Source organism: Prionailurus bengalensis, chromosome A1 (genome assembly GCF_016509475.1).
Source record: "Prionailurus bengalensis isolate Pbe53 chromosome A1, Fcat_Pben_1.1_paternal_pri, whole genome shotgun sequence".
In the NCBI taxonomy this organism is placed as follows: domain Eukaryota; kingdom Metazoa; phylum Chordata; class Mammalia; order Carnivora; family Felidae; genus Prionailurus; species Prionailurus bengalensis.
This window is the reverse complement of record NC_057343.1, coordinates 138,222,762-138,236,364: the sequence shown is the minus strand read 5'-3', so window position 1 is coordinate 138,236,364 and position 13,603 is coordinate 138,222,762. Positions and strand designations below refer to the sequence as shown.

General features: G+C 37.0%; 1 protein-coding gene across 3 annotated transcripts in view; it reads right to left on the bottom strand.

The window, feature by feature from the left end:
• The window catches only part of TNPO1 (transportin 1), a 97,381-nt gene that overhangs the window by 22,397 nt on the left and 61,381 nt on the right, over nucleotides 1–13,603 (bottom strand). For all 3 annotated transcript variants that reach the window (XM_043591801.1, XM_043591779.1, XM_043591790.1), the window contains exons 9-13: nucleotides 12,482–12,600; nucleotides 6,017–6,077; nucleotides 5,301–5,469; nucleotides 1,827–1,979; nucleotides 887–1,112 (exon numbers count right to left, since the gene is read on the bottom strand). In XM_043591801.1, the coding sequence (XP_043447736.1) occupies nucleotides 887–1,112; nucleotides 1,827–1,979; nucleotides 5,301–5,469; nucleotides 6,017–6,077; nucleotides 12,482–12,600 (728 nt within the window). The remainder of the gene's footprint in view (nucleotides 1–886; nucleotides 1,113–1,826; nucleotides 1,980–5,300; nucleotides 5,470–6,016; nucleotides 6,078–12,481; nucleotides 12,601–13,603) is intronic.

The window sequence follows — 13,603 nt, the reverse complement described above, 5'->3', positions numbered from 1 at the left end:
ATTCTGTACTAGCCTCTAAGTTTAAAGATGGCAGGGAATGTAAACCCAGCATTTAATATATGCTTAACAACTAGTAGAAAGTTTAAAAAAATACAGATTATGTTTGTAGGAAAGCAAATATAATTTCTATCCTCCCCTCACTTCAAAAAAAAGAAAAAGAGTGCTATTCATCACCCAACTCCCTTTGGTTCAACTTTCTTTCATCTTATTACGAATTAGAGGTATCTCCCAGGTATTTCTGCTTCACATCTGGTAAAGTCCAACTCTACTTAAATTTACACTTTTTCAACAACTGTTTCTTCTTATAAACAAAGTCAACAGTAAAGAAATTCTAATTAAAAAGTTAAGACCTATAAATATGTCAGGCCTTTTTAGAACACAAAGGTTTGTCCCAGAAAACTGGAATATTTATAGTAATGAAACTAACTGCTCATGTGATATAAAAACACAGCTCCAAACATGACCAACAGAGTAGCTACTGGGGTAGATTCACTAAGTGACAGATGATACGTGACTGCACTGTGGGACTTTCTATGGAGTTGTTGACCTTTAAACTAATGATGTGAATCTACCCAAACTTTTGTTATTCCTTCAAAAGCAAGACTCCCAACATCACCACTCCAGGTGTCTGTGAGAATCAGGGTAAAAGAGAATTCTACTGTTATCAAAGCCACTGAGAAAAAAAGAATGAGTTGAAGAACCAGCAAAGAATGAGGTCTAGTTGCTTTACATTTGAATTTGCAAAACCACCAGGTAAAACCTATAGATGACAAAAGCTCCACTAATGGTTTAATACTAACATTCCATCATGGAGTTGATAATTAATTTCTCACTGAAATACCCACTCGAATGCCCCACAATGAACAATGTTATGGATTTGTCCCACCTGCAGGCAGCTTCTTGTACTCTCTTGTTGCTGTCCAGGATTCGCTTTAGCAATTCTGTCATTAATGGCTTCAGGTACGTATCGGGGGGCTGGCTGACTACCCAATGTGCATAGCGGCTAAGAGTCCAGCACGTTATTGAACGCACAAGAGCCTTTTTATCAGAGAGGCACTGAATAAGGTGAGGAATGAGCTCAGGCAAGTATGGAATCATGCCTTGCATGCAACCTGGAATAAAAAGTAACAAATCTTGCAGAAAGTGCTAACATTCGGTTCCAATTATTTCAATTGAATACTAAAATCATACAAGCATCCATCAAAAACACTCAGATTATCTCCATTACAATAAATATACTATAATAATCTGTTCAAAATTAAGGAAAAAAAAAAAAGGAATGAGAGCTAACTGCTCTTAAGTATCTTCTAGTAGGGTTAGAAAAGTTCATTTTACTTCTGCTACACAAATTACAGCTTTCAGAAGTGCCTGTAAAATACTTCAATTTCTTGTATATACAGGCTTACAGCTAGGACATAATAACGCTTCGCAGAGAATGAGACTCTCCTACCATGTTTCTTACACTTACCTACGGAGAACATGATTTTTCTAGCAATGGGGATGCTTCTGACATTAGTCCTCTCATTCTGTTCCCTTTACTGTAACAGAAGCATTTGTGAACTATCTGGGTGGGGTTAGAGATAAGCCGATGGCTGTTAAAGAATAGTTCACTGTTCAAGGTAAAACTTATCCTAAGATGGCTTCTGAATTCAAATATCTTTTTTAAGTTAATGTAGATCACAGTATTGTCTATTTCACATCAGCAACACAAGAGAGTATGTGAATTCCAGACTGAAGAGTCTGCTTATAGGGTAACACTCTTTAAAGTGGGCCATCTGCATTAGTGCCTGTAAGGACTTCACAGTTCAGTTCTGACTTAGACTTACCTTCAGCAATTGCTCCTAAAACCAAGATGCCAGATTCTTTAACAACCCATTCATGATGAAAAAGTAATTCTTTCAAAAGGGGCAAAATATGTGGCAAAAGCTCATCACGATACACATTTGCAAGAACATCTAGGGCAGCAGCAGAACATTTTCCTAAAGAAATATTTAATTCAAAAATTTTATATTAAACTCTGTTATCATTAACTCTATTATCATGACTACTGGTTACATGCATGACACTTTATTCATACATTTACCGTTTCAAAGAATTTAATTAAATAGGACACAGTCCATCTCTATAAACAAGAAATACTTTTTTATGACCAAGAATGAGCAAACTAACCTGCAGCAAAATGTGTACATTTATTACTTCTACTTAACATTCTTAGGGCTAGATCATTCAGAATCAAATACATAATGACTTAGCGGGAGGTTAAGCAAATAAATCTGAACAAATCACCAGCGCATGAAGCATAAAATATGCTGGAAAGCACTCTCTCCAGACAAAGAACTATTAGCCAAGGAACTATGTATCAATTCAGATTTCATTTAATGCAATAATTAAGAAAACAAAATGGTAACAAAAATTAAGTATAAAATTTTTTTCCCAATGTGATTAGGCATACTAAATAGTTGATCACAAACTGTTAAACAATAGTAAAATCCTTTTTTAAAAAAGGCTGTTAAACTGGCTACAAGTAACACCTTACATAACAGTAAGAGTCTTAGTTATACTGTATGGCAGAACCATACCAATGAGTATTAAATTACCATGAAAGAGAATGAAATCTTTATATACTGATATAGAATTGAGTTATACAATAAATGGAAAAGAACCAAGAGAGTACACAAAATCAATTTCATTTCACTGCTGTAAAGTCAACCTCTTCTCCAGGGAAAGGTATACATGTTTTTTCCACAGGTACACAGAAAAACTTCTGGAAAGATATAAAAATGGGTGGGATGTGAAGGGGAAGTAGTTCCTTTCCCCCAACTCAATGAACATTATTACTTTTATAATGTTATCTACATTATAATCTGAATCCATCCTGCTCCCAGCCTACAGGGATATATTGGGAGGAGGTAGAGTAGCACCTCACTGTGCAGTTTTTTGTACTCCATGATTTGTTACCCTTGGTTAAGTGCAGTCTAAAAGCAGATGATCCTCTTTTTAAAAAAAATTTTTAATGTTTATTTACTTTTGAGAGAGAGAGACAGACGCCAAGCAGGGGGTTGCAGAGAGAGAGGGAGACACAGAATCTGAAGCAGGCTTCAGTCTCTAACCTGGTCAGCACAGAGCCCGACATGGGGCTCAAATTCACAAACCACAAGGTCATGACCTGAGCTGAAGTCACAAGCTTCAACGACTGAGCCACCCAGGCACCCAATATAACTGTTCTATTTTACTATTATGATTGTTAATCTCTTATGATGCCTGATTTATACATTCAACTTTATCATAGGTACGTATGTATGTACATGCGCGCGCGCGCACACACACACACACACACACACACACAATAGTACTTAAAGGGTCTGGTACTATCTCTGAGTTTCAGGCACCCACTGGGGGTCTTGGCACATATCCCCTTGTGGATTACAGGGGGCTACTATAATTTGTGGCAGCAGTGAAGACCTCGTGTTCTCTTGTGGGAGATTTGGAGTCCAAGATTAAATATGCCATTAGTACTAGCTATGTTAACCAACTTTGGACAAGTTTCTCTTTTTGCAGTTTCCTTACCAACCTAAGGCTGTTGTAAAGATTAAATGGGATACACATGCCAAGTCCTTGGCCTAGTGCTGGGCACATTGGGCACTCTAAGGAACAGAAAACTAAATGGGCAACAGAGGAATTAGCATTATTTAACCAAATGAATTACACAGTTCAGTCTGATAATTCATGGATTTAACTGTTTCATCAGTTATTAGAAATCCCAACACTCTGAATTATAGCCGTGGTTCTTAACTAGCATAATTTTGTTTCCCAGGGGACAATGGGCAATGTCTGGAGACACTGGTGGTCATGACAACTGTGTGTAGGGGGGGTGGGTACTGCTCCACGTTCTACAATGTACACAACAGCCCCCACAACAAAGAACCATGTGGCAAAATGTCAACAATGTGGAGGTTGAGAAACCTTGAACTAGAGCATGAAACTTTAAGGACCAGCACAGAAACAAAAACAAAACACGGGTGTCTAGATTCCTCATTTCATTAGTGTGTGGGGCAGAATGCTGGCTCAATAGATGATTTCGATTTGCAGTTAAGTTTGAAAATAAGCAAGTTTTAAAAACTTCATTTGTAACTTTGAGAATGAGAAAACAATTTATATTATTTTAGCGTTATCCTTGATAATCAAAAGGCAAATTATCATGAAAAATAAGTTTATATCAAGAAAACAGGAAAATCTTGCAGCCAATGTTCCTATTTTATAATGTCAAACAAAATGTATGGCTTTTTGAAAAATGGCAGTTTGAGGTAAGAAGTCTTTAAGAAGCATAATCACACCTACTAGAATGGCTATAAAATAAGTGACAACAAATGCTGGCAAGCATATGTAGAAACCACAACTGTAAGATAATGCAAGATAATGCTGGTAAGAAAGTAAATGATGGCGCCACTGTGGGAAACAGCCTGGTAGTTCCTTAAAAGCTTAAACACAAAGATATACCATATGACCCAGTAATCACACTTCTGTCTACATCCACAAGTGAAAACATATGTCCACACACAAACTTTACATTAACATTCTTAGCATCATTACTCACAATAGCCAAAAGGGAGAACAAAATGTCCATCAAGTGATGAATGGATAAAAACCATGTGGCATATCCACACAATGAATTATTTTTCCACATTAAAAAGAAATGAAGTGGGGCGCCTGGGTGGCTCAGTCCATTGAGCGTCCGACTTCGGCTTGGGTCATGATCTCACGGTTTGTGAGTTCAAGCCCCGTGTCAGGCTCTGTGCTGACAGCTCAGAGCCTGAAGTCTGCTTCAGATTCTGTGTCTCCATCTCTCTCGATGCCCCTTCCCCACTCATATTGTCTCTCCCTCTCTCAAAAATAAACATTAAAAAAAAAAAATTAAAAAGAAATGAAATACTGATACACACCATAACACGAACAAATACTGAAAACATCCTAAGTGAAAGAAGGCAGTCATGAAGGACCACATATTGTCCATTTATGGGAAATGTCCAAAATAGGCAATTCCAGAGAGACAGAATAGAGACTGGTAGTTACTTTGGGCTGGGGGACTGGAAGAAATATGGGGAGCGACCTCTAATAAGAACGGGGTTATTTTTAGGGTGACGAAATCATTCCGAAACTTACTGGGGTGATGGTTCCATAACTCTGAATATACGAAAACGACTGAACTGTACCCTTTAATGAGGCCACTGTACAATTATGTGTATGATTTCTCAATGAAGTTGCTATCAAAGCAGGCAACTGTATTCTTCCCTCTGACTTACTTAGATTCCAGTCAGAAATTGTATCATCATCATCAATTTCATCGTCATCATCGTCTTCCTCTTCAATTCCATCTTCATCGTGCTGCTGAGCCACTGTCCTCGATCGATGAAAACGTGGCCTTATATCTTGTTCACTATCAGGAATTGTTTCATCTTCTTCAACATCACCCTGTTTTAAGAAAAATTTTGGTAATACTCAAACATCATTATAAGCTAATAACATGTACATGCATAAAAGAATCAGAATAAGGAGAGATGGTGCCATGCACATGGTTTTGAAGTACACCTCTTTGTTAAGAACCACTCTCCCCTGTGCAGAAGACAGTTCTGTGTTAAGGGGAGAAGGAACTATCATGTAACACATGTCAGGTATCAGGCACTTTTAATCTCATTATAGTACTGCCTCCCATCAACTGGTATAATCTAGAGTACCTGAATAAGACTGAGATCATATTCAATATAGCTTAAAATAAACTACAAATAATTTGAATCAAGAGGAAATTTCTCTACTAGTGTCACCATCTGGTTCCAATGAAGTTAGCCTATGTTATCACTCAAATTCATCGTTTGCTTCTCTGCACTTTACAGCACATTATACGTAACAGGAAACAGATTTACACAGGGTCTATTTTAAATAAATGTTCTATTAGTCAACTTCAAAGATTCTCTAAGTCAAAAGAAAAAAGCTTCCCTATTTATCAGAAAAGTTTCCTTACCTTAAGAAGGATAATATCTATATCTGAGTACTTCATGCCATTCACTAACACAGGAATCAATCTATAAAGAGAGAAATTCATGAAACAAAGAACTAAATATTTCATAAGAATTTTTAAGCAACCTTAATGACCTTTTGTATACTAGTAATACCGAAGAGCCAACCATCCCTGCCAGTACTGTCTTAGGGCATATTCTGTGATGTCTGCCCTTTTCAAATGACAAGTATTCCTCATTTATATCCCAGGCCTTTTACATACTCATGCATGGGATCTGCTGGATGGAATCTTAGGATAAGGTAGCTTGTCAACAGTGGTTAGAAAAAGAACGAGACACCAAAATAAATTACAGTATAGTTAAAATGAAACAAAAACGTGTAAAAACACATATAGCATTTGAGTTTCCATTTAAGTTAAAAGTATTGAGATTAACTATGTAATTACTTGTATAAAGAGACTATCTAGGAAAGATATACAAGAAAATGGTATCTTTGGAGAAGAAGCTGAACAGACTAAAAAGGGATAAAATTAATCATTTATTTCTAAATAGTGTGACATTTTTACAATGAGCCTTCATTATTTGTACTTCTTTTAATAAAAGAGAGGATAATGTTCAGAATGTTAAACATACTAAGTCTAAAGTAAGTTATCCAAAAGAAATAATGCAAAAAAAAGAAAAAAAGACATGAGGTAGGCTCAGTGCGATAAGCGTCTGACTGTTGGTTTCGGCTCAGGTCATGATCTCATGGTTCATGACTTGGAGCCCTGAAAGGAGCTCTGCACTGACAGCACAGAGCCTGCTTGGCATTCTTCCCCCTCCCCTCCTTTCACCTCAGCCCTCCCCCATTTGTGCACATATGGTCTCTCTCAAAGTAAAAAAAACTTAGGGGCACTTGTGTGGCTCAGCCGGTTGTGTTCAACTTCGGCTCAGGTCACAATCTCATGGTTCATGAGTTCAAAAGCCCCGCAGTTGGGCTCTGTGCTGGCAGCTCAGATCCTGGAGCCTGCTTTGGATTCTGTGTCTCCCTGTCTCTCTGCCCCACCCCCTGCTCTCACTCTCTGTCTCTCTTAAAAGTAAACATTAAAAATAAATAAACTTAAAAAAAAAAAAGAGCTCTATCAAGAAGATCATAGCCTTTGATAAAAAAGTGAGGAAATTTTAATTTAAGAAATTAACTCAAATTTCCAATAAGAAAATAGTTAAATCAGGATATCATATCCAATCTAAAGTATTAATGTACTTATTAAATCAGAACCAAGATGTTTGTAAATATGGAATCCCAGGTATGTAAGAATACTTAAAAAATTATCAAAAAACATAATAAAAAGGTCAAAACACTACAGTTCCTTTGTAGCTATGAGAATTTTAAGCTTTGATAGGTTTCTTAAGCTTTGATGATTTCCTTTCTCAGTGGCCCATTACACACTTAAGAGTCTACTGAGGATAAAAGGTTATGAGAACACTTTGGAAACATTAAAAAAGTCCACAGTTCTCTGCTTCTGAATTCTACCTTTAATAGTTCTGGGTGGCTTGGGAAGTGTGAATAGCCAAAAGAAACTCATACTCATGACTACCAGCTGTGGGACTTATTAGTAAGCACTTTTCTTATAATCTAGTGAAAAAGATATTATGATCTCCTTTTTACAGATGAGTCAGCTAAGCCTCAGAGATGTTACATTATTTCCACAAGGTCATTAATTTTAAGTAATGGGAGAGTCAGAATTCAAAACCAGTTTGGCGTGACTCCAAAAATAATTTTGTTTCCCTACAACAGATCTAAGAAATTCTCACTCTCTACAATAATGTCTTAGGCCTTTGTAGAGGCCTTACTTCAAAGAGTTACATCATCTGACACCAATTAAATAAACATGTGCACAACTAATTTTGGGTACAACTCTACCATCAATGAGATAATTCTGTAAGCCCTCATTAACTAAAGGAATAATAATAGGGAAAAGAAAGCAGTAAGATTCAAAATTTCCTAGACAGGTAGAAAAAATATGGGCCAGCCACATTTTCATGTTTAAATCCTTTCAAATTCTAAAATACAGATTAATATCAATTTAACATTACAGCTAATATAAGACAGCTATATAAAATTTATAACAAATAAAACCCTATTTTATAAGCTACAGGCATTTTGCAGAGACAGATCCATTTGGATCACCAACAATTAAGTCATTTCTGTCAATAATTTGGGGGAAGTGGGGAGACAGATGGCAGACTGTGAAATAACATGAGGTGAGGTAAAGAAGTAAGGACAGTGAGCCTCATCTGTTCTTCTGAATCATTTTTAAGACGGAAAAAATTCAAGTTATGGAGAAAGAGAAAGAAAGTTCAGAGACAAGTATATATTCGATGGAATGAGGTATCTGAAGAAAAAATTATGCTGTCCAAGACCACTCACGTGAAAATATATCTTTAAGTTTTGGGGCAAGATGAAGGGTCACTTGTTTTTCCTATAAAGCAGAAGTGCTCAGAATGAATGAAGAGAATTCAGAAGAGTGATAAAGGTTTGAATGGCTGCTCTACTGAATGGAAGATAAAAAGTGACCTGGAATAAGAAAAACTGGCAGTGTGAAGGGGCCACTTGACATCGAAAACCATGCATTTCTACAACCATCAATCCTGGTGGTGTGACTTCCCAAAAGCATTTGACAGGAAGCAAAGACAGTTTATTAATCCAGAGCAGGGGAGATGCAGGGTAGCTAGAAGTTTATGGTCAATATAGTTGATTTGTGAATTGTGATGTCTGTGCCAGAGAAAGACAGAATGAAAAGATATGCAGGCAATAAGGGACTGATAAAGCTGGGTAAGCAAATCAAATTGGAAAGTGAGATATGGACATTAACTGTGACCATGTAGCAATATGGCGTTTGTCTGAAGAATTCCCATCTTTCAAGGCAGACCACTATTTTTAGGTCTAATTATTAAGGAGCCTTCTCCTGAAGCCTCATGTAGCCCGAAAAAAGAGAATTTTTCTTTTTTAGAAAAAAAATTAACCACTACGCCCAACATGGGGCTTGAACTCATGATCCTGAATCAAGAGTCCCATGTTCTACTGACTGAGACAGCCAGGCACCCCAGTAAAGAGAGATATTTTTTCTTTTTAATGTTTTTATTTATTTTTGAGACAGAGAGAGACAGAGCAGGGGAGGGGCAGGGAGAGAGGGAGACACAGAATGTGAAGCAGGCTCCAGGCTCTGTCAGCACAGAGCCCGACGCAGGGCTCGAACTCATGGACTGAGAGATCATGACCTGAGCTGAAGTTGGACGCTTAACCAACTGAGCCACCCAGGCGCCCCAAGAGAGAATTTTTAATGCAATTTCACGGAAAGGCAACGACGTCAATACCAACAATGAATGTTTACTGAGTCCTTAAATACGTACTTAGCATTACTTGCTTTACATAGATTAACCCAAACAGTGCCAGGAGGTACTAATATCAATGTATAAGAATAAAGGTGGGGGAAAAGCCAAAATAACTGGGAATAAAAAATGAAATGAGGGGCACCTGGATGCCTCAGTCAGTTAAGCATTCCACTGGTGATTTCAGCTCAGGTCATGATCTCACAGTTTGAGTTCAAGCCCTATGTTGGGCTCTGCACTGACAGTGTGGAGCCTGCTTGGGATTCTCTCTCCTTGTCTCTCTGTGCGCCCCCCCCCCCCCCCCCCCGCCGGCCCCACTCACTCACACATGCATGCACTCACTCTCAAAATAAATAAACATTAAAAAAAAAATATGAAGAATTGCTCTGCCAGATAAGAAAATATATCATCAAATATTCAGTAATCAAAAGAGAATAATATTGGTTAAAACCAAAGAAAAAAAAAAAGGAACAGATTTTACAAAGTCCAGAAACACATAAAAGAATTTACTGTCATCCCTTGACACTCTGGTGCTTTCTATATGAGTTCATAACAACACAGTTGTCATTACATATACAATTTTTACTCCTAAGCAAACATTTTTTGCTCATAATAAACATGGGGCTGATGAACAGTGCTAGGAAAAACTAGTGCTTTTATTATGTTTCCTATTTCAGCATCAGGTAAGTGTGGTTATTCTCCAGTCCTCAAAATGCATTTTTATAATGAAAAAATAAAAGTAGCCTTGTTTTATATAAATATGGTTCCCAAACCAATGGTTCGGAAGATATATGTATCAAACCCAGTTATGGCTGCCTTAGGTTATTTAAGGTCTGCAACAATTAGCATAGAAAAAAAGATTAAGTTCTGCTCTTTTAGCCTGATACCAAGTTCTTCCTTGCTTTAAGGATGTTTAGGTTTTATTAGTGTAATAACCAAGTTGGAGCATGAAGTTCTAATTGCTTATTAACAATACTTCCTAATGTTATAGCTTGGGTTTTCATGATAGAATTTCTTCAGTCTTTGTATGAATTAATGTCTGCTTACATAACACTAAAAAAAAAAAAGTTTTATTTATTTTTGAGGGAGAGAGAGAGCTGGGGAGGGACAGAGAGAGAATTCCAAGCAGGCTCTGCACTGTCAGCAGGTAGCCTGATGTGGGGCTTCAACCCACCAACCGTGAGATGACCGGAGCTGAAATCAACAATCAGATGCTTAACTGACTGAGGCACCCGTTTATAAGACTTTTTGAATTATATGGTCCTATAGTAAGAATTAAGCACATCATAAAAGTGGCATCACAAGTTAAGGAGAAAAAAAGTTAATTATCTGGATTTCCTAAAGGAGGAAAATCCATTTAGCACACCACCTTGCACTTTACTCCCTAATAAACTCCAGACTGACTAGAATAAAATATAGGTACAACTGCTGCTTTCTTGGTGGAAAAAGAAAAAGAATGCGACAGATATGAAAATGAGAACATCCAAGTAACATAAATATCTGGAAAAAAAAAAGTTCACCCACCGATACCATAACATACTAAAACAAGTGGTTTTGTTTTGCTCATCCAGATGACTAAGATTACAGAAATGGTAATGGCCAGCAGAAGGTTGACAGGATGGGATGCTGGTGGTGGCTTATAAATTGGTGTAACTTCACTACAGAACAATTTGTGGAGTATTTATGATCCTTTGACTTTGGTAAACATCACTTGTAAGAATTCTACCTGAAAGAGATAACCACTTATGGACAAAGAAAAGACGCTGACTCAGGATTACTTATAATTTTTTAAAAAAGGCAGGGGTGCCTCGGTGGCTCAGTTGGTTAAGCATCTAACTCTTGATCTCCGCTCGGGTCATGATCTCATGGTTCTGGAGTCCGAGCTGACAGCATGAAGCCTGCAGGAGATGCTTTCTCTCTCTTCCTTTCTGCCCCTCCCTTGCTTGTACTCTCTCTCAAAACAAATAAATAAAACATTAAAAAAAAAAAAGGCAAATGTAAATATTCAACAATAGAAGGGTCGAATATAAAACAGTATGCACAACATGATGGAATAGTATTCAAAGCTTAAAAACTGAGAAGGGGAAACTGCACAATATACAACTGAAAACAGCAAACCACAAAACAGTATAATCAAAATTTTAAGTACTGAAGAGAGTTAGATGCCATGTGAAGTGCTTTTACATACTATCAAATTTAACTCTCCCCAAACACTCTGAATAAATGTTATTTGGCATATGGCACTAACATACACAAAAAATTTTTCAAAAGAAAGTTAAACACTACTTTTATTTTTTTATTCAAAAAAAAATTTTTTTTTCAATGTTTTTTAAATTTATTTTTGAAGAAAGACAGCATGAGTGGATAAGGGTCAGAGAGAGGGAGACACAGAATCTGAAGCAGGCTCCAGGCTCTGAGCTTTCAGCACACAGCCTGACGCAGGACTCAAACCCACAGAGCCTGGCGCAGGACTCAAACCTCAAACCGTGAGATCATGACCTGAGCTGAAGTCAAGACGCTCAACTGACTGAGCCACCCAGGCGCCCCAAGCATTACTTTTAAAAGTAATTAACTTTAACACATGTATCAAATCATTATGTAGCAAAATTAATACAATGTTTTAGGTCAATTATGTCTCAATAAAAGTGGAAAAAAGATTAAAAAAACAACCTGATAAAACAGCATTCAGAGTTAGAAATAGGCTTAATAATAGGCTAACCAAAAACCCGACAGCATCACAACTACCGGAAAATAACTTTTGGGGAGAAAACCCCACCCAAGTCCAGTCAAATTAACAGGATTAAAGGGGAAAAAAAAAGAAAAAAAAGGAAAGAAAGAAACGTGCCACAAATTATCCACAATTAAGATTATGATTTAGAATAAACCACTCACATGTAATTAAAACAAAAAAAAACCCCAAAAACCGCTTCTTGAAAAATCTCTTTAGTTATAATCGACAGTTATACCAAGTAAAATTAAGTCTAACTCATTTAGAATTTCATTCCCTAACGGCAGAAGAATGCAATCTAAAAATGCAAAAACGAGGACTCACTGTTAAATATAAGAACAAGGTAGCATTCAGCAGAACGAACACTTACTTAGGAAGATGCCTTATGAGTACATCTTTACATATCGGTTGCTCAGCCAAAGTGAGCCAGAATTCACAGGCTTCCAAAGCCACATTTTCATCTTGATCTTGCGTCCTCTGGAGCATGTACTACAAACAAAGCATTAGTATTAATCAGTTTAAATCACACAATTAAAATAAACCTAACCTTTTTCCAGCAAGGTAATGGTCATCCTCTGCTGTGGCCTTGAACTTTATAGTAATTCTCAACCTAGGCTTTGGATTTTTAAAAGTTTCTGAGTCAATTCTAAAACGCAGCCAAACTGAAGAACCACTGGTATAGAATGTTGCTTAATGAAAAGTGTCCTAAGCATGTCTGGCCTATCTGCTTCTGTACAGGTGTATTTTAGTTTATGAAATGTATTAACAAACACTGTTTTCTTAGAAACATCAAAATAAGAAAGTCCATTATACCTTTCTTTAAAACGAAGAATCTTTTTATAATGTAACAACTCAAGCTGTCTTTTGTATTTTCACGAATATAAAGTGACATATACATATACAATTACAAAAGTTAATTTTTTTTTAAATTTGGAAAGAACTAGCGACATTTCTTAGTGCTACAATATTTTATAGTTTCCGAGAAAATAGGTTTATCATGTCCTTTGAACATGCCAAGCCAAATTCATACTTAATTGTAGGAACACCTGATCATAAAATTTATCCAAATTTTGTGTCTACCCCTCTTTTAAAAAATGTTTTAAAATTTTTTTTTTAACGTTTATTTATTTTTGAGACGAGAGAGACAGAGCATAAATGGGGGAGGGGCAGAGAGAGAGGGAGACACAGAATCGGAAGTAGGCTCCAGGCTCTGAGCCATCAGCTCAGAGCCCGATGTGGGGCTCGAACTCATGGACCGTGAGATGGTGACCTGAGCTGAAGTCGGACGCTTAACCGACTGAGCCACCCAGGCGCCCCAAAAATCTTTTAAAAAATCTTTTAAAATATGCAAAAACAAAATAAATATAATCAAAGGCACTCATAGCATTTCCCAATGTATATAGGCGTGGAAATGGCATCAAATGATGGATGAAGCTTTTATACACACTCTCTCCCTGACTGCAACATCTCACAGGGCTAAACATGGCAATGC